Source organism: Phasianus colchicus, chromosome 7 (genome assembly GCF_987193195.1).
Source record: "Phasianus colchicus chromosome 7, bPhaCol1.hap1.1, whole genome shotgun sequence".
NCBI lineage: Eukaryota > Metazoa > Chordata > Aves > Galliformes > Phasianidae > Phasianus > Phasianus colchicus.
In genome coordinates this window covers 34,274,644-34,297,180 of record NC_143442.1, presented here as the reverse complement: position 1 = coordinate 34,297,180, position 22,537 = coordinate 34,274,644, and the positions used below count along the sequence as shown (strand labels likewise).

Below are 22,537 nucleotides of genomic sequence, written 5' to 3'. Positions count from 1 at the left end.
TTGGTGTCCTGACATGGATGAGGAGATAAGTGAGTTAGCTTGATGGCATCCCATAGTGAGTTTGCAAGTCGAGCAGTTTCACTGGCACTTAGTGAACAAATCTGATCCGGAATCCTCTCTCAATGGTATTAATGTCATTAATTATTGAATTTTAATATCAGTTTTCAGGGTAGAAGAGAACTTGAGTCTGGAAGAGGTATCCAGCTAAATGACGAAGGAGTTTTTTCACTTTCCACTCCCAGCAGATCCCTTATGGCAGAATAGTCAACTTAAAGAAAGGATTGGAAAGTGTCTGGAGCAAAATAGCTGAAACTTCAGATGCTACTAGCTCAGTCCAGCGTGAGATGTGTTATTTAGATTCAAATAGAGGTGGTCTCAAGGCTATTGCTTTCATTAATGATTTTCTTTAGGGGATGTGAAACACGTAGCTATGTCACTTCATATGGGTGGAGAAAGACACAGCCATACAAGTCTTTCAAGGAGTGCTTCCTCATCTCTTCTGCAGAACTGAAATCAGAAGCCTGTGTCAGAAAGTAAGGAGAGCTGAGGGCAGGCAGTATGAAATATAAGTGTACTAATGGGCCCTTCCTATGTGTGAGGAAGAGTCCTCTGTCTTTATATTGAGTTTTTAGGATGCTTTCTTTCTCCTTGGATGTGTGTAGGCTTTTTGTTTGTGTTTTTGTTTTAATTAAACCAATTTGTAGCGTCAGAAAATCTTGCCCATTTTTTCTTTGGGAAAGAAGGAGCCTCTAATAAGGCTTTACCTGATCTGATTTACCACAAAGCATAATCTGTAGGTTCTGCTCTCATACACAATCCTGGCCAGCTGGAATTCGTATAGCTTTAAGAACCGGGCTCACTTTCAGGATGTGATTTACATAAACCTTAATTTCACAACATGCTGTCATACGTATTTTACTTCTGCCTGGAAACAAATGGTCCAAGCACATACAAGGAAGTATGCAATGCTTGAAAAACAGTAGTTATTATAATACTCTCTAAATCATGTAGTTTAAGAGAGAAATTTCACTCAAGTGCAGCTTGGTTAGACATTGCAGTGAGATACTGGATGTATTTGTGCACACACTGAGATGCTTTGCAGGAACAAGAGGGGAAGGCATCCATGCCCTCATAGGGATGTGGTTAAGTATCTTAACTGTTGTCTCTTCTCTTTTTTCCAGATAGATGTGTGCATACTGTTAAAACCTGCAATGCAGTAGGTTTATTTCACATTTTTCAAATTTCTGGCCTCGATACATACTTTCTAGTATTTCTTTTCTGAAAAGTTTCAGCTTAAAACTGTCAGCAGTCAGAAGTCTTTGAACAGTTAGGGTTTTCCCTGATGTCCTAATGCAGCAACCCTGTGCATATTTTACTTTGTAACAGGCTGTCTTCTCTTCGGAGCTGTTAAGTGAAAACAAAGGTGGCCTGAAGGTGAAAATAATTTTGTTGAAAGAAAACTGGTGCAGTATCAGAGAGCTCAGACGTTTCTTCTGGTTTGTTACTAAGTAGAGAGTGGAGTTTTGCAAGTCAAGATACATTAATACCATCGAGTGGCTGCAAAATGCTGAGTTCTGAGGAACAAGATTACAACTTTTGCTTGTTAGTTAATGTTCTACCTGCTCATGCTCTGCTTCCTCAAGCCTCTGGAAAGCAGGCAAGTGTAGGCACTTTTTTTTCCCCCACAAATACACAAATCTCAAAATACATAACCTAAATTGTTCTAAAATACATCCAATACTTCCTTGAGCAGGATTTCCATTTGCTCATTACTGTGCTTTAGCCTGGTGATTTTCCTCACACTGGAATGTTATGGTTGCCGTTATAAATGTGAGCTTCCTGAGATTAGATTCCAAATGTGTGTTTGGGAAGGATGGAAAATCCTGTTGAACTTGTTGATCTTCAGCAATTTGCTGTCTGCTGGGAATGCAAGGTCAGTGGGAAGTGCCAAAAGTTATGCTAAGAGCGTATGACCTGCAAATGAGTTCAGGTAGGACAGCCTGCTAGGGAAACATATGACGTGGTGCTAAAACAGAGACCTTTCCGACCTTGCTGCTCTGGTGTAAAGGATCCTCAAGGCTCTGTTCTACCATCAGTGCCAAGATGATCAAAATACAGGCGAAAATGAGATCCGTGGAGTTAAGTAAACAATAGGAATACACAGATTATTTGCATTTTATTCAACTTGTCTTCCCAGTTTGACAAATCTGTACCATGAACACAGTTTGACAGCATTTTTCATCCTGGAAGTGTTCTGTGTTCAGATCCCTTATAATGAGTCTTGACTTAAATGGGTCAGAAATTCAAGACTCATTATGCTCTTTGCTCCTTTCCCTGTAGTGCTGTTTGGTTTTCTTTTACACTGCTGAGCAATAAGGAGCTGTGCAGGGGTCAGACTGTCCTGGTGAATGCTCCTGTCCCTTTGCTGGGAAGTTTTTCTGGGCATCTGCTGCATCAGACATGGCACCCAATGGATCCTGTCACTGGCATGGCCATGAAATCCGCATGTGTGAATCCGTGTGCTCTGGCAATGCATGACTAAGTGTTCACTGTTTGCCTTTCTCATCTAAATTCAGTTTTTCCCTTTTCTGTCTGTAGAAATATTATGGTCTGGATACTAAATGGGGCGACATCGAGCAATGGATGGTAGGCCTTGATCAACATAGTTCATCAGCTTTTATGTGTTGAAGTTTTGTGCAGTTGGTAGAGTTTGAGACCCCACCAAGCAGTTATTTCCATACATTGGAAATATGCTCTTAGCACTCAGGTTCTTGCAATCCACATCAGCACCTGAAACGAAGATTAAATCTGGTATGAGTTTGGTTAGAGCCATCTCTTTTTGCAGACCTCTATCTTCATCCTATCACTTGAAGATTGGATGAGCATGTAGACCCAATAGAACCACAAATGCAAGGAATATATATTTATATATATATATATATACTCTCTTTATTTCTTGTGGATTTTGCTACAATTTGAACTTCTTCAAAACTGTATTCAGGTAAATGCTGGGCAAGTTTTATCTGTGCTTCTGCTGTTAGCTTTGACCATTCTAGATGCAGTAGTAGTGGTACTGTAGCAGCGTTCACCTTTTCTGGTCTTGGATTTCATTAGTTGCTAAGCTGCTAGAGTTGGCTTACCAACTTAGCCACAGATGTGGCTGTTAGCAGCATCAGTCTGTTTTAACAGCCATAACATGAGATGAAAGGACAGCTGAAGGGCTGGAAGACATTTCCTTCATGTGTCTGTCTGACATAAGTTCGTGACATCGCTTAGCGGTGATGCCGGATGAAAACTATTGTTCCTTGCCCTTCTGGCCTTTCTCTGCAATTCCAGTAGTGCATGCTGTAAGAGGCACAGTAGAACAGCTGACTTCCAGTCTGGAAGATAACTTTTCCTTGATATTTAGCTAGCATAAATACTGGTTTGCTGCATCCCCGCTTAAAACCTGCTGTCCTAGGGAGCAGCCAGCTGCTCAAGATGCTCCAATCTTATAGATGAGCCATTTAGTCTCTCCACATAGAATCATAGAATGCCCTGGGTTGAAAAGGACCACAGTGCTCATCTAGTTCCAACCTCCTGCTGTGTGCAGGGTCACCAACCACCAGCCCAGGCTGCCCAGAGCCACATCCAGCCTGGCCTTGAACCCCTCCAGGGATGGGGCATCCACAACCTCCTTGGGCAACCTGTTCCAGTGCCTCACCACCCTCTGGGTGAAAAACTTCCTCCTAATATCTAACCTAAACCTCCCCTCTCTCAGTTTAAGACCATTCCCCCTTGTGCTATCACTATCCATCCTCATAAACTGCCGTTCCCTTTCCTGTCTATATGCTCCCTTCAAGTATTGGAAGGCCGTACGGTGAACTTAGCTCTATGTTACAAGTAATTCCTTGCTTAGAAATTAGCTCACCTCTAGAAACCATCAATTCCAATGTTGAAACTACTTTTTTCCCCTGCTTTTTGCCACTTTTCCCAAATTCCATGTCAAATCAGTTGACTGAACTGTAACACGTGCTACAGCGTTTGCACAGCCTCTGTCCCACAAAAGGTGATGATGCTGTGTTTTGGGACGCAGATGCTTTTGTAACACGAAGGGGAAGTAAGCTGGAGTCAAAGTGAAGGGAAAGGGGTTTTCTGATTTAACAAGACGTCACCTCCCGTTATTTGGCTTAACCTTACTGACTCCAAGGTGCTCTGAAGTTTCCTTGTTTCTTTCTGAACGCACTCTGGTGGTGGACCTGTCCTTTCAACACTTCATTCTTTGTTTCTCTCTGCTGCCTCGCTAGGAAGACAGTGAGCGTTATTCACGTAGAGCCCGAAGAAATGCCTCGGTTAGTATGTTGTGCTTTTGCTTTTCCTTTGTAGCTAGGCATTGCTCCTTCATTTAATAGATGGGAGTAAAGCAGTTTCTTTTCAAAAAGAGAAAAAACCCACAATGTTCCCCTCCCCCTCCCCCCAAGTGAATAAAGCCCCAAACCCACATCCTGGCTTCTCTATCCTCTCTCCAGTCATTCTGAAGAGCTCTTGCTAAAATAAAGGGGTGGGGTGGAGGATGGGGAAATAACCTGCCTGGAGTGTGTAACGTTCGTATATTCAACCGTGGGCTGTGAACATAAAGCTGGGAGGAGCCAAGCAAGTTTGTAATTTGTCCAGTAGTAAAATGCTGACTGTCTCATGGGCAGGATACAACTTAATTTACTTTTTGCTTGGAGTTTAATGCAATTCTTTTTAATTCTCCAAGTTTTTTTCCTTTCTTTCCTCCTGTCCCATCAAAGCTCACCTGCATTTACATCACTGCCTGTTATTTATGTTCATTTCATTGTTTTCTTGTCTTTATACTTTCTTTTGATAGGCTTCGGATGAAGATGAGCGCATGTCAGTGGGTAGCCGTGGAAGCCTGAGGGTTGGTAAATTGTACAATTTAAGTGTGCATGTGTGTGTACTGAAGCTGCTGTCCTCCCATATCACAGAATCACTGTTCTGCACCTTTTCTAAGTCCTCTGCAAACATCTTCCTTCCAAGGTCATGCTGTTTTCTGTGCTCGAGATGTGTGTTTTTGCACTGCTACCTTTAGGCCAATAATTCCTTCAACCCAAGGAACTGTCTGATTTCTACTCGCTGTTGAGAAACGTGAGCAAAGCGTGTGATGCATACCCTTCTGGTTAATGCTGCTCATTGTCTTGTCACAGGAAGAACTTAGCCAAAGCTTCAACCTGTGCAGCTGTATGTGCCCTGTAAGCTCCCTTGCTTGATAGTCAACGTGGAGAATTTGGGGAATGAAGTGCCACACTGAGTTCTAGGGAGGGATTAGCAGGGCACCCGGTGCCACAGTGCACCACTGCTAATCTGTAGAAAAGCCTGCAACACTTTTTTTCCAACTATCAGTACAATGTTTGTCCATATAATACACGTGTACAAATCTTTACTTAGAGTAAACATAATCAGCTCTTGTAATTGTGGGGCTACTTAAGCAGTTTAGCTCTTAGCAGCTAATACTGCTGTCTCAGTGTGTGTTGATGGTCTTTCAAAGATGGTCAGAGCCCACTGCTTCTGGGATCTGTGCAAACTATTCAGCTGGCAACACAACAGGAACAACAGCAGGGCAGTGGAGGGAGCACCCAGCAGTTCTGAACACAAATCAGCTGCTGCCAGTTTGTTATGGAGCCAAACAGATATGTATGAGAAAAGCTCCATCTTCTGCTGATGCTGTTCCCAATTTATCACTGGTACGAGTTAGATGATTTAGGCTGGACAGTCAGTTTTATTTTTATAGATCACGCAAGACCAATATTATTTGCAGCAAGGTCTGTATTTCTTTTCATTGTGTTCATTTGGAAGACTTGTTGTCTTCCTGGAAATGTGCTATTGATTCCTTTGATGCATTTTTATAATACACACCTGATTTGTTTTGATATGCTTAAACAGGAGCCTTGCATTCTGTTCCCCACAGTCCCTGGAGAAGCTTTCTGGAGCAGTCCTTCACTGGGCTGTCTGATAACCACTGCTCTTCTGCCAAACAGGGATCCCCCCTGCTGTAGGGGATGGCCCATAAATACCCAGTACTTCTGCAAAGAATGTCCTTTTCTGACAGGATGATCTGGTTGAAGCTTTACATCCAGAGCCTGGTATATCTGAAGGCTTCCTTTCTTCATCCAGTGCCACTGGGATTGGAGGAGAAAGGAAGAAATAAACCTGCACTTTCATTTAGCCTGGTTGGAGAGTTACCCTTATGCTTCATTTAGTTTTTTTTACTTGAAGTGATGAGAGTACTCACTGATTGTTTTCCTAATGTGGGTATGCAGCAGCTTGTATGAAGTGTGACCACATCTGGTTGTGAAAGTTTGGCTCCTGCTGTGCCCATGTAAAACAAAGAAATAACTGAGCAACTACCAATTGAAAATCACCTCTAGGGACATCTGAGCTACTTTAGCATGAGGGAAGCGCTGTCTGTGTCCATGCAGGGTTCATAAAACTCAACAGTGACTGCTCTTCATTTTTGGATATTTAAATACTCTTTCCTTACTATTTCCGTTGTGATTGTCATTCAAGACTTTCCCTTTCTGATAGCTGATTTTGTATTTTTGGCACTCTGGGTCACTGTGGGGCCGGTTGCAGTAGGAATAACTCTTTGAAGCAGTGATTCTTTTCCAGCCCTCAACGTGGGCTGCACCAGAGGTGTTGGTTAGAGCACACTAGCCAAGTGCTTGAAGCTCTGCAGCCGGGCTGTGCTGTAGCCTGTGAGTTATAATGCTATCCCTAGTGCATCTGTGCCTCCTGCAGGGAGATTGTCGGCTGCAGAGATTGGACATCTGAAGCCATCAATAATATCCTGCCTTTCTTGTTTCTTTCCCATGCAGTTTTTCTTAAGGAAGCTCAATAACATCAACAGTGTTTGAGACACTGCTTTCCTTCAGTCTTTACTTGCAAGCGCCTTTGTTCCCCCACTTCTCAGCTGGCTGTCATCCGAGACTCCAGCATGTAAGGCTGCTGCCATTAGTCACTCAGGACACAATTTGGGCACGTTTCCTTGCTTTGTCTACTCAACAAAGTTCCCAGCTTCTGGCTTTGTGCATCGCCAGAATTATTTTTGTGGGATTTTCATCTTTTAGGGGATGAAGGAGATTGATTGCCATCATTTACTTTGCTGTTTTCTGTTGTTGTTCTGATTTCTGTTCTTTTCATGCTTTGACAGTCTCATGTGGAGTATGCCAGCGCCTATCCAGTGGTGAGAATAGCCTGAAAGTTTCATTGTGTATCTAAAAACTAACTGTGAAAAAAAAACTAACATCAAGTGTGATAGCTCATCTAAGGTGAGGGATGAGCAATAATACAACTCGACACAGGATGTTCATTGACTGCATTGAGGTAGATCTGCTTCTCAGGGGCACAGGAAGGACCTAGTAGAGGAAATGGATGCTGGGACTTCAAATTCAGTTTTTAAATCTCCTCATACTGTTAGCTGTGCTGTTTTGTGCCAGTAATGGGAGGTCTGTCTGTTGCTTCAGCAGAGAGCAGTTTTACAGACTCTAGCTTTTTTTTTTTCACTCTTCTTCGTTCCCTACCCTATTTCAGATTAGGAATGCAATGAATCTATTTGAGTGACCTATATACAGAAATAGTCCAAACACATTTGGATTTTGCATGGATGTATTGATGTAGTAAGTATAGACAGCTGGTAGCTCAGTAAATTGACTTAATCCAGCAAGCATGAATAATTTTAACTGTAGCTACTAAATTTAACAATGCTATCATCACTTCTAACAATATTGTCTAATAACTGACCATTTGACTTTGAGATCTGATTTTTTTTCATGTGTGCTTACTGAGCCATGTTTTATAGAGCTGGAGTGATGCTGAACTGATGGATTTGCTCGATGCTGTGCATGCCTGGCTCTGGTGTGTGCACATAAATTCACTGATCTTTTCACCCTGCATTCTTAATCTCACTGCAGGCTGGATTAGAGAATGAGAGGACCAAATGGAAGAACTACTCCAAAGCAGTATGTATCTTCACTGTCTGGCTGAGGCTTTTGCATACAAAAATGCTGTGATGAGACTAGAGAAGCAAGTATACTGGCTTCATATCACCAGCCCAATGTCAAGGATACGGTGTAACTCTCAGGACTTGTGTCCACAGGAATGCCTAGAATTGCTTTATCTGCAAAATGTAGCATGATCCAAAGGTCTATGACAGTGTTGTACATAGCCTCCTGAAACACTCAAAACCGAGCTCAAACTTTAATATTACACATGTAAAGAAGGTAAAGTTGATGGTAAGTATGTGTAGTAAAGATTGAATCTTTTCACCTAAAAGAAGTAGTATTTTTTTTCATGTATGAAAGTAGTAGCTTAGCAACTTCATTTACAACTGCATTTGAGTACCTAACAATTGGGAAATGCTTCAAGAGCACAACATTTGCAAATTAGATGTATATTAGCTAGGGGTACTGAAGCTTTTGGTTAGAAATAATATTCAGGGGGCTGAGGGAGCTTGCTTCCATCCCACATTGATCATTGGTTGCACAACTCTTGGGTTACTTTCAGATAGGGATGTTAGTTATCCAGTACAACACATGGCATGTTGTGAATAGCAGTGCTTCCAGCCAGGTACTCAGCATGCTGAGCTGGTGAAACACCAGGAGAATTCAGTTGCCTGTGTTTTGGAAGGAAATTTATCTAATGACGTGCTTTCCTTTAATTCAGTGACATTTTGACATTTCTTTACTGTAACTTGGTAAACATTAGTGTTTCTCAGGAAACCTAAAGGCATTGACCTTGCCTGGAATTGCCCTACTAGGACCTGCACTGCAAAGCTAGATCTACATGGATGGTAAAGAGTAGCACTCAGGATGTCAGCTGAAATCTCATGGGGAGAGATTCAAAGAACTGAGAGAGAAAAGGATCAGTTCATAGTTCTCTCCAGTATGCCATCCTGTTTGTTTCAGTTTTCATAAAGGTTTTGGTCAGATGCTTAGCATAAAAAAAAGGTCAGCAAGATCTGATGGAACTCATCTGGCAGAGCTTTGACTGGAGCATTTGCCTTTGAAAATGTGAGCTGGAGAAGTCCCTGGAGAGGAGGGAACAGTGGTGATAAGTGGTCATAGTGGCAAAGGAAATGACCAGAACTGTAATGCTTCAGTTTGAAATCTAAAAGATAATAGGGCAAATTAAACTAACTGTATTGAGAAGTGCCTCATTAACAGCGATAGATAACCTGGATTTGTGAAAAATGAATGATGGCAATTCAACATGATTTCCCAATGCAAGGTAATTATTAAAGAGCACAAAGGAGAAACATTAGATGAAACTCTAACGTGACTCCAAGGATTTTGGTGTGCTTCTGCTTAACATTCTTGAGTGAAACCTTTGCCAAGATCAAGTTCTTTTAAAAGAGATGCAGTTAGTTGAAAAATAGCTTTTGGAAAAACTAACAGCTGGAAAGGATCTCATCTGGGCTTTTCCCATCTAAGACAGCACTGTCTGCTTATCTATAGAAGTCTGTAGTGCCTGGTTATCTGCATATAGAGAGCAAGGAGGTATCCTGAAGGTTGGAATAATAGGTAGATTTGTTTAATGTTATTCTTTTCCTTTAACTGTATAGTATATGATATCTCTTTGGCTTGAAAATGGGTTCTGAATGGGCTTAATGACTTGAACTGTCTCAATCTGGATCTCTCCTTCATTCTGAGTGCATTTGTGTTTTCTCCTCTTAGAGAAAGCTTACGTGCAGCAACAAGGCAGAGTGTTGAGCATGCAGAGGATAGCTGAACCAACTAAAACCCCTTGTAGTCTTTGTGTTGCCTTGCCAAGCGTTGGCAGGTGGTGGATGGCCGCTGTCTGGGGTTCATTTTGGTATAGCTGGGGAAAGCCAAAAAGAGATTTCATATATCATTCTTTGTCAGCTAAACAGAATTTCTTGAATATAAACTTAGGATTAAGTTCTTAGCTATAATCTGCTGCTTTTTAAGGTGTTCAGCTGCCAGGAATATAACCAACTACTGTGATATATTTATTATACTCTCCCGTCCCTTGTGTTTCCTTTTCATCCTCTGTTCTCTTTACAAAGAGTTTGAAGAGTTACAGGTGTTACAGTGCTATAATAATGGGGGAAGCAGAGGTTTTTCTTAACAAGAAGAAGAAAAAGGTCAAAAAGGCAGGCAGGAGTATCCTTGACATTTTTTTGGCTGGCTTGCAGATAGTGACGGACACAAAAGTGTTCACATCCTCATGTTTGAAACCCTGACCCACTTCTGCACTTCTGTTCCTGGTTTAGCTTTGAAAAGTTCTTTCTGCTTTTGCTTTTCATAAATGATGGCTGTCACACAAGCTGACAAACTTGGGTCTGCATCAGTTTCTCTCCTTTTCTTTCCTTTTCTCCCCTTTCTTTCCATAACAGACCAATGGTTATGAGGAAGACATGTATGGATCGTCCCAGAGTAGAAAATCTAGCAGGGTTAGTATATTGTAGTATGATTTATATTGCTCTAAAATCTGTTGCTGTATTTAATGGGATTAAATCTAATTAGCGAATTCTTTCGTGTGGTGAAGCAGGTTTTTCCTGCCTTGCATGTTGCGGGTTTTGCAGTTTCTCAGATGTAGAGGTGCAGCAATAAGCTTTTTAAAGAAAAAATAAAAATAAAACTAGGCCATGAGTGAGAAAGGAAGTCTCTGCATTTGATACAAGTAGAACTTGGAAGCCGGAATTGCTTAACTTGTAATCAAAATTGGGTAAAAGTTGAACTGTAGCAAGAAATGTCGTGATGGCAGGGAGGGTTTGCAGGCGCTGTCTGTGCAGGTGCTGCATATCAGAGCTTGTTTTGCAGCCTGTGCAATGCACTCACATCGTGCTGTAAGGCTGAGACTCCCTAGCCTGGGAGTAGTCAGTGTGCATTTGCACATGAGCAGTGCAATCAGCCTTTGGACTTTCCCAAAGCGTTTGCTGTTTATTTGAAGTTTGCTTAACAAAGCACTTGTCTGTTTTATAAATTTATATAGAGAGGTTCTGGAAGTTCCCACAAAGGTGAACAGCCAGTGAAAGTGTTACTACTAAGCTGTGTGATATCACCATTATGTACTACGTTGCTAGGAATATTCATAGAAAAGCTTACTAGGAACTCCACTGTGTGTGTGCGTATGGTTTTATGCATCTGGCCTATATATGTTGGTAAGAGAAGATGAAATACTGTGGCTTAAGCCATTAAGAAACAGCACATCCTGCTGCTGGCCCGCTTGCTGAACTGTTGGGAGTTCGAGAAGCCTTACGTAGTACTTCTAATGGTGTTCTTGTTCTTCCATGACACATTCCAGGTGCAGGAAGAGCAAAATGTGTGTAAGAAAGTCATCCAGGGAAACACTGCTTGGTTTCCATTGAAATGATTGAAAATCCTCTCGGTCTGATAGGGATAGAAGACAGACCTTTCATTTAAGTATTTACCTCACACATAGAAAGGACAAACCATTTTCACATGTCCTCTTACCTTGAATGCAGTTTCCTTAACGCAGTTACCTTTTTGTGTCTGTGATCACGTGGACTTTTCAGTGTTCTTAAGTTCCAGTGTTCTTCCTAATTTACGTTTTATTTCCCACTTGAAGGAGTTTAAAGTCATGTTATTGAGTTCTCAAGGGCTTTTTGCAATTAATGCAGGCTTCATATTACCCTGATCTGGGTCTTCACAACAGTGGCTATGCTTCCACGTCTCAACCTTCTTCCCAAAATGGAAACTGGGTCTGTTGTCCGCTGGTTTTGTCTGGCCTGTGCTTCTCATTCTGACTTCATTTGGATAATGTGACCTCTTGTATAAGAAATTAATCTGCACCAATTGGCAGGAGTTGTTGTAGCTCTTAGTGAAACTGCCACAACCAAAAAGAAAAATCCCAAACTAAAAAAATATGTTTGTTTTAAGATTGGAAAGAGTAATGGCAAGCCATTTTCACGTGGGCAGAAATAGTTTTGCTTTGGTGCTCCTCCCTTTCCAACGGTTACTTTTCTTGCTTTTTGGCCTAAACTGCTCTGCAAAAGTAAGGGAAATGTTAATTGACTCAAGTTCTTCAGGCAATTCTGTTTGCCTGAAATGATGCTAGAAGCAAAATTCCAAAGCTTTCCAGTACCCTGAGAGGTTGCATTGTCCTCTGCATGCGGATGGAGCTGGGCAGCAGCATGCTGGTGCTCAAGCATTGTTCTGAGCAGGACAAGGCAGTGTCACTGTGCTCCTGACAGCTGGGGGGTGGCACAGGGCCTGTGAGCTGGAACTGCTGCTGGAGCATCACAACAGTACATGTCTGCTGCCCTGAGGTGTGCAGGTGATTACTAACAGTGCTCTGACTCAAGTAGTCATAACATCATCCTGAATAACTGGGCTTTCTCGGTGCTAAATGGTAACTAACACACAAGAGGTGGAACACTTACCATGCATAGCTTAAAATACTTGTCTTTGCACGTAGCTCTGTTTCTGGTTTTGGTTGAAGTGAGGAGAAACACCCTTTCTGGCTGCTGCACACAAATGTGTTGAGAGATGATAACAATAACCTAAAATTAAATTATGCTCTTGTGCTTCTCTATACTTTGGTGTCCTCCCTTCCTGTAGGAAATGCATGTCTGCTTGGTATTCTGTCTTGAGAGATGAGATCTAATGCTTTTATGTATCAGACAACTAACATTCTTTATTCTGGGTTTCCTTCTGTTGCAGTGTAATAATCCTAACCTTTTACCAATTCTGCTATAAGCATCCTTTTTTTTGTTGTTGTTGGTTTCATTTTCTATGCCCAAAAGTGTTATGCTTGTCTTCCTCAGCCCTCCTTGCTGTACAGCGATGCCCTGCCAGCCAGAAGTTACAGGGTTTGTTGTACTAACACTCAAAGCACAAATACTGAAGCCACTCACTTCCAGCCATGCACATACTGTCTTTTACCTCTTTAGTTCTCGTTGGCTCCATTTCTTTCACATTCTGGTTTCACCTGTCTGATCCATCTGGACGCACGTGTGTGATGCTGTTTGCACATCAGACTTGCTGATCCTTCCTCTTGCACCCATTGGAATTATACAGCTGCTGCTCGTGGAGTTGTGGAGCTTCTGTGGGTTTCCCTTGGGATGCAGGCATCTTCGTTTTGGTGTACCCTTGGGATGAACAGAAGCAGACTGGAGAGAGGCAACATCAATTCTTCCTTGCTAGCCAAATTCCGTGGTTCTTGTTGAAACCTAAACTCTGAGTGATGCTCATTTTAGTTCTCAACACTTAAAGGCAGAATTGCTTCTGCTTCCTCAACTGGACACTGACAGGGAGAACTGGAACCCAATCTGCATCTTCCTCCTTTTTTATTAGTTTGGAAAACATCATTGGGTTTCATGTGGCATAAGGTTTTCCCACTGTTTTGCAAGCACCAGAAATGAAAATCAAACAGACATAAGAAATTTAAGAATTGATGTAGCCATTTTGGTCACGGGTAACATTAACAATTGAATTGGTGATGGAAGAACTGCTAGAAATGCATGGCTATATGTGATGGATATGGGGGAGTCATTCAGGTTTTGCACATATGTTGTGTGGTTTCCCAGCCTGCTGACTTCAGGTTGTGTTAATTTTTCACTTGCATGCTGCTTGTGATTGTTTGCAGGAGATGTTCTTCATTCCCCTGTGTCCTTGCAGCGTGTGAATCTGCAATGCTAGAGAATGAAAGCAGAAACTTAGGTCTGCCAGGATTGTTCTGACTCTGTCTTTTACTTGTAGGCATCTGTGTATGACGAGAGTGTTTACAGCGGGAGTCGTCGGTATAGTGCCTCTAGTTCTCGTGCTGTAAGATGTTTTCTGCATTTCCCCCTTGTTATGTCTCTCTCCTTCAGTAACTGCCTTTACCAGAATGCAGGCTTTTTGAAGCTGGGGAGTATTTAGGATGGACTGTGACAGACTCATAGCCTGCTGCTGTAGCAAAGTGCAAGCTCTGATTCCGTGAGCTTGCACCAAATCCTAAATTCTGACCTAGCTGGAGTATGAATGCATCGCCTTGGTGTGCTGCAGGTAGCAGAGCCCAGCAGCAGGCGGTGTCACTGCTGCAGCAAGGAGAGCTCAGCTCTGCCCCTGTGCTTAGCTTCAGCTCAGGTACTTTGCTGAGGCAGTGCAGAAAGTCCCTTCGCTCACTGAGACCTCATTTTTCTTCTGCAAACTGAGATTAATATAGATTAAAAAGGAATCTTGTTTCCCCAGCATTACTCTGTTAGCGTGCAGAGCGTGACGTGCGCAAGCATAGCTGTTAATTTAATGTTTCAAAACTTGCAATGTGGTTGGCTTGAAGGAGGAAACAAACTTTCAAGAATGCCCACTGAGCCCTTGTTAGCCATTAAAGTGCCCTCCTGTTGCATAACGCTGCCTCATTAGGAGCACTGTGCATCTTACTGCCACTGATCTTAAGCTTCAAATTACTTTTTGTTTCCCAATTATGCCTTGTTTGCATTTGGCTGTCTTGTGGAATGGTCTGCCTGCATTTCAGTGGATTTGTTGTTTGCACTGCACTAAGCTGGTTGCATCCTTAGTATGACAGGTCTTCCTTTGTAGGTAAATGTCTCAGAGCTCCAGATGACACAGTTCTGATTTGGGGAGAAATAATTCCCAGTGGACTGTGGGCCTGAGAACTGTTTTCAAGCCCCACTGCTCATGGGCTGAAGATGAAATCAACTCCGGTGCTTGTTCCCCTTCATCTGTCCCCATTCAGCACCATGCCACAGATCCTGTGCATCATCACCCCTCTGGTTTCATAGAATCATAGAATGGCCTGGGTTCAAAAGGACCACAGTGCTTATCTAGTTTCAACCCCCTGCTATGTGCAGGGTCACCAACCAGCAGACCAGGCTGCCTAGAGCCACATCCAGCCTGGTTTGTTTGTATTGCACAGTGCTCTGTACAAGAGTGAGAGCTGAAGCATGCAACTTCATCCTCACATGGCATGGCTTTGTCACAGCTGTGGTGTTTCCAGTAGGCATTTCAGCATCACTGAAGCCCATAGCACTGCTCTGCTGTCAGAGGGTAATGCAGTGTGGGTGGCTTTGTGGTCAGTAACTGTGCCTGTGTTGGATTGTAGTCAGGGTTATTTCCAACTTACTCTGATATAATTTGTTAGTACTGTAAGTTTCACTTATACTGTGCATGATAGAAGACAACAAAACAGACCTCCAGTAGTGAAGGCCTGGGTGTCTCAGTAGTAGTTTTAGGGGACTCCTGTAGTGTCCAGGTAAACTAATGGAGAAAAACCTCCAAATAAAATAAAAGTAGATGCATATCGAAAGTACGATAGTTCTTTAGATTTCATATCCCAGAACAGAGGACTGTGAAAGCAACTCTCAGAGGTCACATATCTCATCAAGGTACTGGGGACTGAACTCGAGCTTGTTGCTGCCCTGAGCTGCCTGCTTCCTCTGCTCAGTGCCAGGCTTTGTGTAGGAGATCTGATGCACTGACGTGACCCTTTGGAAAGGTTACAGTGCCTAAGGGGGGTGGTAATAGGAGAAACAATATGTCTAGCAGATACCCAGGGATTTGGTTCACTTGTGTCTGTTCTGGATGTGTCTCACTCTCTCACATATGCTTATGATCTATAAAACCTGTTTTAATACAAGACTGAGTACAAAGCTGCTGTTTGGAAATTGAAATACACTGGGAATAGTTCTAAAATTAATATACAGTGTAAGTTCTAGGTCTGTTTCCCTGCTGCTTCAAACTTTCATTTCCATTCTGTACACCCACTGCATTATAAGCTCTGAAAAGAAAGCAGGATACCTGCATTCTTGGCCTGTGTCAGCAGCAAGCCAGCTCTGGCTGCTCTGCATCACTGCTTTGGTATTTGCTTTTATGAAGGGCTAAAATACTTCCTTTGGCAGGAGGTGAGGGCTGCAGGTGCTGGAAAATCTGTAGCTCTCACTGCAGACTGAAGGTTCTTCAGTCTCTGAGATGGTCTTGATTTCTGCTTGAATCACGGTAGATCTGGCTGGTTAATGCTTTGGCCTGTGGAACATGGATTCGTTTTATATGTGTGCAATGTTGGAAGAACAAGAAGGCTTTCTGGAGAGCCTCAGAGCTCTCAAAGACAAGTAGGACTGAGCCTTTTGTGTAGAAATTGAGGGCTTTTTGATTGTGAATGGCATCCTAAGGTATTTAAATACAAGTTACTGTTCTTGTTCTGCCATACTCTGAATTGAATCAAAACTCTTTCCTTGATAAACTTCAACTAGAATTACTGTTTGCCTCATTTTTTTTTCAAATTAACACCTGAAGTGTCTGTTCTCTGACTTTAACTGCTCTTCCTTTGTCCAGCTGCATGTAACCGTTTCTGTAACTATGCAATGCTTTTATTTCTCTCCTGCTTCCTTTCCCAGTCCTAATTCTTTTCTCTCCTCTCTGCTTGCTGCTCCTGGATTGCTCACGGCAGCCTTCAGAGTACAGCTGTTACCTCGGTTCAGGATCTCGGGCGTCCTCAAGAGCCAGCTCTGCTCGGGCCAGTCCAGTGGTGAGCTCCTCTATTTTCCTGTTCTATTTCTCTGTCCTTCACGCTCTTCTCTGCACAAAGAGGTCGCTGTCCCTCGTGAGACAGTTCTTGATTCTATTAATTGGGCCATCTAGGTGATACTAGAGACAAAGAAGGGATGAACCAGATGAAAAGTTACAAAAGCAAAGGGAAAATAGAATTAGCGTTCTTACAGGAACACAGAGGGTACTTCTATTGTAAAGGCACTAAATTGCATAGAAGTTTAAGCATATTGGCAAGGATATTGAGGAAAAGATTGCACTGTTGAAGGATAGTGCTGCATCTCCTATGACTGTTACAATCAGGAAACCCTAGAACTTATTGCAGCGTTCCAGTTTCTTTCCATGAGCAGTATAGTGGTGTTGCTGCAGAGCTATTGAAATTGGAAATTAAACATACTTGTAGACTACTAGACACGGTAGAGTCTCTAGCATCATGAAGTGCTAGAGGTAATGTGTGTACTTAGCTTGGACAGCATCATGAACTCCTGAGTGGTGATGGCTGGGCAAGACATAAACACTAAAGGTTGTGCAAAACTCCTGTGACTGTAGTTGGCCAAGACATCTGCTTTTTCCCCTGCTTCTTACTGATAGAAAGTTGCTGTCTCCTATTTTCAGTGGCACGTCACTGTTTTCTCTTGTTTCATCTAGGTGTTCCCACCTCTGAATACTTTGTTCTTAGTTTCAGAGCAAGGCCTGATATTGTGGTGACAGCTTTCCTTTTACAGGAAATGTGCAGCTTACAGTAAACTCATCTGTAACCAGTTAGTATTTTCACACTGAGTATTTGGAAGTGTGCTGCTGCATTTTGGTGCTCCTCTTAGTGAAGCAGTAATGTGGTGATGCAGGACCTGTTACGGATTGCCTGCCACATCCTCAGGATGCAGAGTGATCAGGATGGTGATATGAATTTACACACATAACATGCCTCTCTAGTCATAACATCTGTTATCTTGGTGGCTTTTAAATATCTGGATACTCAAACTAGCACAGCAAGAAGCGAGGCAGGCTGTACCATGGAAATTTGGAGTGGTGTTCTTCACTAGCACAGACTGCCTGTAGTGATGAATGGCATCATATCTGGTGTCTTCCATCACACAATTCCCCCCAGACACAGCCTGCAGTTTGGAAGTGCACTTTTGGCACTTTGTTCCACAGCTGGAACTGCACAGAGTGCCTGCAGCATAGCAGGGATGGGTGCCTGAGCTCTGCCCACATGTTTATGCTGCTTACCTTCAGCAGGGAGTGGGTAAGGCTTCGGGTCATCGAGCAAACTCTGTCTGAATAAAGTGTGTGAATAAAGGCCTTAAAACTGAATTTTAATTTTCCACAAGGCAAAAAAATAATTAGTGTAGCTAGGGCTGCCATTATGGCCCTTAAGGAATTAGTTACCCCTCTGTTGACATTAGCTTCCATTATGTGGTTTTTTTTGCACACATTCTGAGTCGTTAGTGCAAGTTGCTCTTAGTAATAACAAAACACAGTTTGTCCCTCCCGGGACTTGTAGGGGATTTTTCTTATTTTAATTCTCTGCTCAGAGTTTGGACTGTTTGCATGCAAGTGGGTGGAGGTGGTTTGTTGTGTCAGCCCAGAAATTGGAGAGATGCCACGCCGAATTTGGTGTGCAAGGAGACAGGAAGCACTCAGGGCTGAACAGGATGAGTTTCCAGTAAGCTTTTGTCACCTACCGGTTTGATAGTTCAATATCTGTGTGCTGTGATAAAAATCAGTGCCTAACACTGAAGGTAAATACGATTTTTCTTATGTTTGTGTGGCAGATGAATGGAATTGAACCATTCACTAGCTTGATTGACTCTCGTGAGGAATTGGATATTGAGAAGGGAAAACTTCTGAATGTAACTTTAAGATATGCTGTCACTTAAATCCTCTCTGAGAATTCTGTTTCTCCCCCTATCACTGTTCATTAAGCAGCATGCCAAAAGCTACAGTAGTTTTGCCAGCTTGTGGCTGGAGATGTAGTGCCACTCAGCAAGGGCAGGCCTTGGGATGTGAATTAAAGCATGGCTGTGAACGGTGTTTGTCGTTTGAAGAAGCTTATCACATTCTTGCCAGCAATGAAATGAAAACAGCAACAGATTTATTTTGCATGGAAGCAGTTATCTGTGCGCTGAAGCTTTACCTTTTCCTTGCTCCAAAAGATTTACATTGGGCGCTGGCAGGCCCTGCATCTGCTTAGACCTCTCCAAAGCTCACTCGTGTTTCCGACACTGATAAGTTTGTTTAAACAACGAGCTTTGGCATAACATGCATTCCTGAGTAAGGATAGTTGTGACAGATCCACTTGAGACCTGACAAAGTTCAGCAGTGTTTTTCAGTGCTGACTGCTGGAGTTAAGGTGGCTCTTCCTATCAGACAGACACTCAGGATCCCTGAGCCACCGGAGCCCCTGCCAGGCAGGCAGAGGTGTACGGTTGTGGCTGGATGGGTTGCTCTGCTGGCTCTTCAGTGCCAACCACTCTTTTCCTTTCAGGCCCTGCTGCACTGCTTCAAGAGCAGGAAACGATCTTAACTAGATCTGTCACAGCCAAGGCCTTGCTTTTAGGAGGAAGTGATCTAAGTGCAAGATCCAGGAAGACCTGATAGTGCCCTTTCAGTATGCAAAGAGAGGTATGAGAAGGAAGGGCATGGACTCTTTAGCGGGGCTGCTGTGATAGGACAAGGGGAAATGGTTTCAAACCAGAAGAGGGGAGATTTAGACTGGCCATAAGGAAGAAGCTTTTTACAATATGGACTATGGGGTACTGGCACAGGTTGCCCAGAGAGGTGGGGGATGCCCATTGACTTAAAGATATGGGTAACTTTTGCTTTCCTCTCCTGTGTGCAGCTGGGATGTAACGCAGAACTGCCACCAGGCCTCAGGGCCGCACAGGAGGTGCTGGAGCACTTGTGTCAGACAACTGCAGTGCTCAGTCCTGGGCAGTCACTGACAGAACTGCTTCAAGGGTTAGCCTGCCAGTCCTCTGTGCTGTGGAGAGGAATACTTTTTCAGACACTGTGCTAAAATGATTTTAGTGGCTGTGAAAAATAGGCACTATATCCATATATAGGCTTGCAGGATGATTTTGCTCTTGTGAAGTCTCCAGCTGTGTTAAGCTTCTGATATTGCTGACATTTTTGTAACGTGGCTCAGGATTTATTCTGATTTAGCTTTCAGAAGAGGCTGAACTCTGATCCCAAAACACTTCTTTTTACAAAGAGCAGCCAGTTGCTCTTGCCAAAGCAAAGATGTGTGTGCTGGGGTTCCTCAGAAGATTGCCTCCTTTACCAACTTGTTTTGTACACTAAGACACGAATTGCCCAACCTGTTGACAGTGAAGGAGATAATCTGGTGAGAGACATACCTGTGCCTTTGTAGAAACGAAAGATGACAGTGTTCCATAAATTCAAGGTCATGTATCATTAAGTGAATTCCTCTTAGTCTCTCTCTTAACAAGTATGCTGGGTGTAGCTCAGTGAAACTGGAGCATTTGTTTTCAGTCTAGCTGCTTACGATACTTGTAGATATGGAAGGTAAGTTTTTCAGACAAGAGTTTTGCGTGACTTCAAATAAAGAGATTTTCCTGAATGTCCTTTGATTTCTTACTGGATCAGATGCCCAAGGGCTCCTTGGAGACTGGCTGAACAGCTGGGGTTCCCCCTGCTGGCTGCCTGTGTTTGGAAAGCACTCAGTCAGCAAGCTGAATGAGGACTGTGGGACACATTCATATCAAACAGGCTTCTGTCATTCACAAGACACTCGTTACAGATTTTGTGGTATCGCTGCCTTATAAACATAACATTACATCTTTGTAATGAAGTTATATTGGGCTAAGGGAAATGGCTTTGCTCAAAACAGGTGAAATAATCAGCAGTGATTCTTACTTTAAGGAGAAGATGCTGTGGCTGTTTCATTCGTGGCACCAGATAGACGTGTGTTGCAGAGCATCGCTGTGCAAAATGAAATCTCTTGAAACCACACACATTTTAAAAGTTACTTAATAGCTCTGAATGATTACATCCTATCATAAATCTCAATTATTGAAGATTATTTTGCAAGGAATCTGCGGCAAACATCATAGTATGGGAATGAGAGCTGAGTAGAAAAATGCACTGCATGCATATCTTTCAACACTTAGCTTTAATGTCTTCCACTTTGTAAATGGAGGCTTTTATTTGACTCGTGTGATGCTTCACTTAAAGAAAAGAGTAAATCTTGATGTTTTTATCTTATTAAAAACATCTTTTCGTCTTTATTCTGTGAATCATGGAAGGAAAGCAATGTTTTCATTTGTGCCCTGAAGCCATAACACGGGCTTTGCGAAAGGCAGTATATAAATTTGTGGATATAAAAAACTGTGTGTGTGTGTATGCATTAATCTGTGGTAACACGCCAGTATTTATACCTTCACAACTCTCTTGTTACACAGCAAAGCAGTGTTTGGCTGGGCTGGAAAACTGCCAAATGAAACCTATGCTGTCCAGAAATGGAAGTAATGTGGTACTGTGGGTAAAGTGCAACATAACAAGTGGGGTCATCCACACGTTGTTCTGTGTAATTCCAAGGAAAAGAGTATGAGTGCTGTCTGATTGGAAAGAGATGGAAGTTTTGAGTTAGTTCTCTCCAATGAAATGTATTAGCTTAACCTCAGCTATGCCCTGCCTTCCTCTGAAGCAGATCTCTATTGCTATCTCAGTCATTTCGAAATCGTTCTTCTCTTTAGCTCTCATAGGCTCTTGATCTGGGTAAGCTGTTTGTTTTTGAGAAGTATCTTTTCAGGAAACCATATCGATTGCTGTACTGAGCATTCCCAGAAGCTGACATCTGGGCTTCTTGCATCTGCCCAGGTTGTATGTGGTTCTGCTCTGCCTTCTGAGCATTGAACTGGTCTTGGTTCCTGGTAATTTTCTTGCTCCTAAATGTTGCTTTGGCTCCAGTCTTTTTTCTTCTGGGCTGCTTTTAGCATAAGTTAGATCATCTGAACGAGTAAATTCCAGGGAAGTTCTGAAATCATAGACCAGCTGTTTGTTTAGACTTTGAGCTGGTCCCAGATATGTGGCTGCAGGGTCAGGTTTTGTTGTCTCAGCCTTACGTGGATTTTTGCTTGAAGTCAGACACCTTTTCTCACAGAAGGAGAACACTGAACTTATTGGAGGTTCTGAGCTTTACGTTTCTCTTTTACTTTTTTCCTCTTCTTTTTGGGACAGGTGCAGATGCAATCCAGTCCTTCAAAACTAAGTTGGTGCCTTGATTTTTAGAGTGAGGGCTGGAGGTGCTTCAATTTATTTGAAGTCCATAAAACTGTACCTTCAAGAAGCTCTCTTGATCTAGAAGTGCGTTCACCTTTCATTTGAACAGTTTTGATCTCTCTACTTAAGTAAGTTGCTGTTTTAGGTTCATTAGAGAAATTGCTAATGAAAAGTATCTCAAAGGTTTAAGAATTACCCTTCTGACGTTGTATTGCCTTCTCTTATACTTCATAATCTAATGATTCCTTCTAAACCTTTGTTTTACAGATTGAGGAGCGGCCAGAAAAAGATTTTGAGAAGGTAAGAAGGATCTTGTGAACTGCTCTGACAATAGCACAGCTATTTTTTTTACCTGAACTTGTAGTGAGTTTGAATTAACAGAGCTTTCAATTACTGAAATCATATCATAGAATGGCCTGGGTTGAAAAGGACCACAATGGGTCACCAACCAGCAGACCAGGCTGCCCAGAGCCACATCCAGCCTGGCCTTGAATGCCTCCAGGGATGGGGCATCCACAGCCTCTTTGGGCAACCTGTTCCAGTGCCTCACCACCCTACATTTATTGAAGACAGACTTGAAACCATCATGGTCATTCACGGGTTAATAGTTGACATTTAACAGCACTGAAATTGCTTCAGGCTAAGCCATGTGAATATTGGTTTTGTTTAATAGAGCTTAATGATGGTATTGCATAAAAATAAATGAAATGAAGATCGTACTGCAGCAGTGAGAAATTGGCCTTAGCCCCACTGCTCTAACACAGTATTGCTACTGCTGTGAA

The 22,537-nt window shown here is 42.6% G+C and overlaps 1 protein-coding gene across 23 annotated transcripts in view; it reads left to right on the top strand.

The window, feature by feature from the left end:
* The window catches only part of LRRFIP1 (LRR binding FLII interacting protein 1), an 87,697-nt gene that overhangs the window by 44,798 nt on the left and 20,362 nt on the right, over positions 1-22,537 (top strand). For 7 of the 23 annotated variants that reach the window (XM_090144498.1, XM_090144477.1, XM_090144480.1 and 4 more), the window contains exons 4-14: positions 2,599-2,646; positions 4,287-4,331; positions 4,853-4,903; positions 7,193-7,225; positions 7,953-8,000; positions 10,397-10,453; positions 11,645-11,725; positions 12,791-12,835; positions 13,725-13,790; positions 16,414-16,491; positions 22,023-22,055. In XM_090144498.1, the coding sequence (XP_090000624.1) occupies positions 2,599-2,646; positions 4,287-4,331; positions 4,853-4,903; positions 7,193-7,225; positions 7,953-8,000; positions 10,397-10,453; positions 11,645-11,725; positions 12,791-12,835; positions 13,725-13,790; positions 16,414-16,491; positions 22,023-22,055 (585 nt within the window). The remainder of the gene's footprint in view (positions 1-2,598; positions 2,647-4,286; positions 4,332-4,852; positions 4,904-7,192; positions 7,226-7,952; positions 8,001-10,396; positions 10,454-11,644; positions 11,726-12,790; positions 12,836-13,724; positions 13,791-16,413; positions 16,492-22,022; positions 22,056-22,537) is intronic. The other 16 variants (XM_090144481.1, XM_090144493.1, XM_090144491.1 and 13 more) reach the window with 11 other exon arrangements.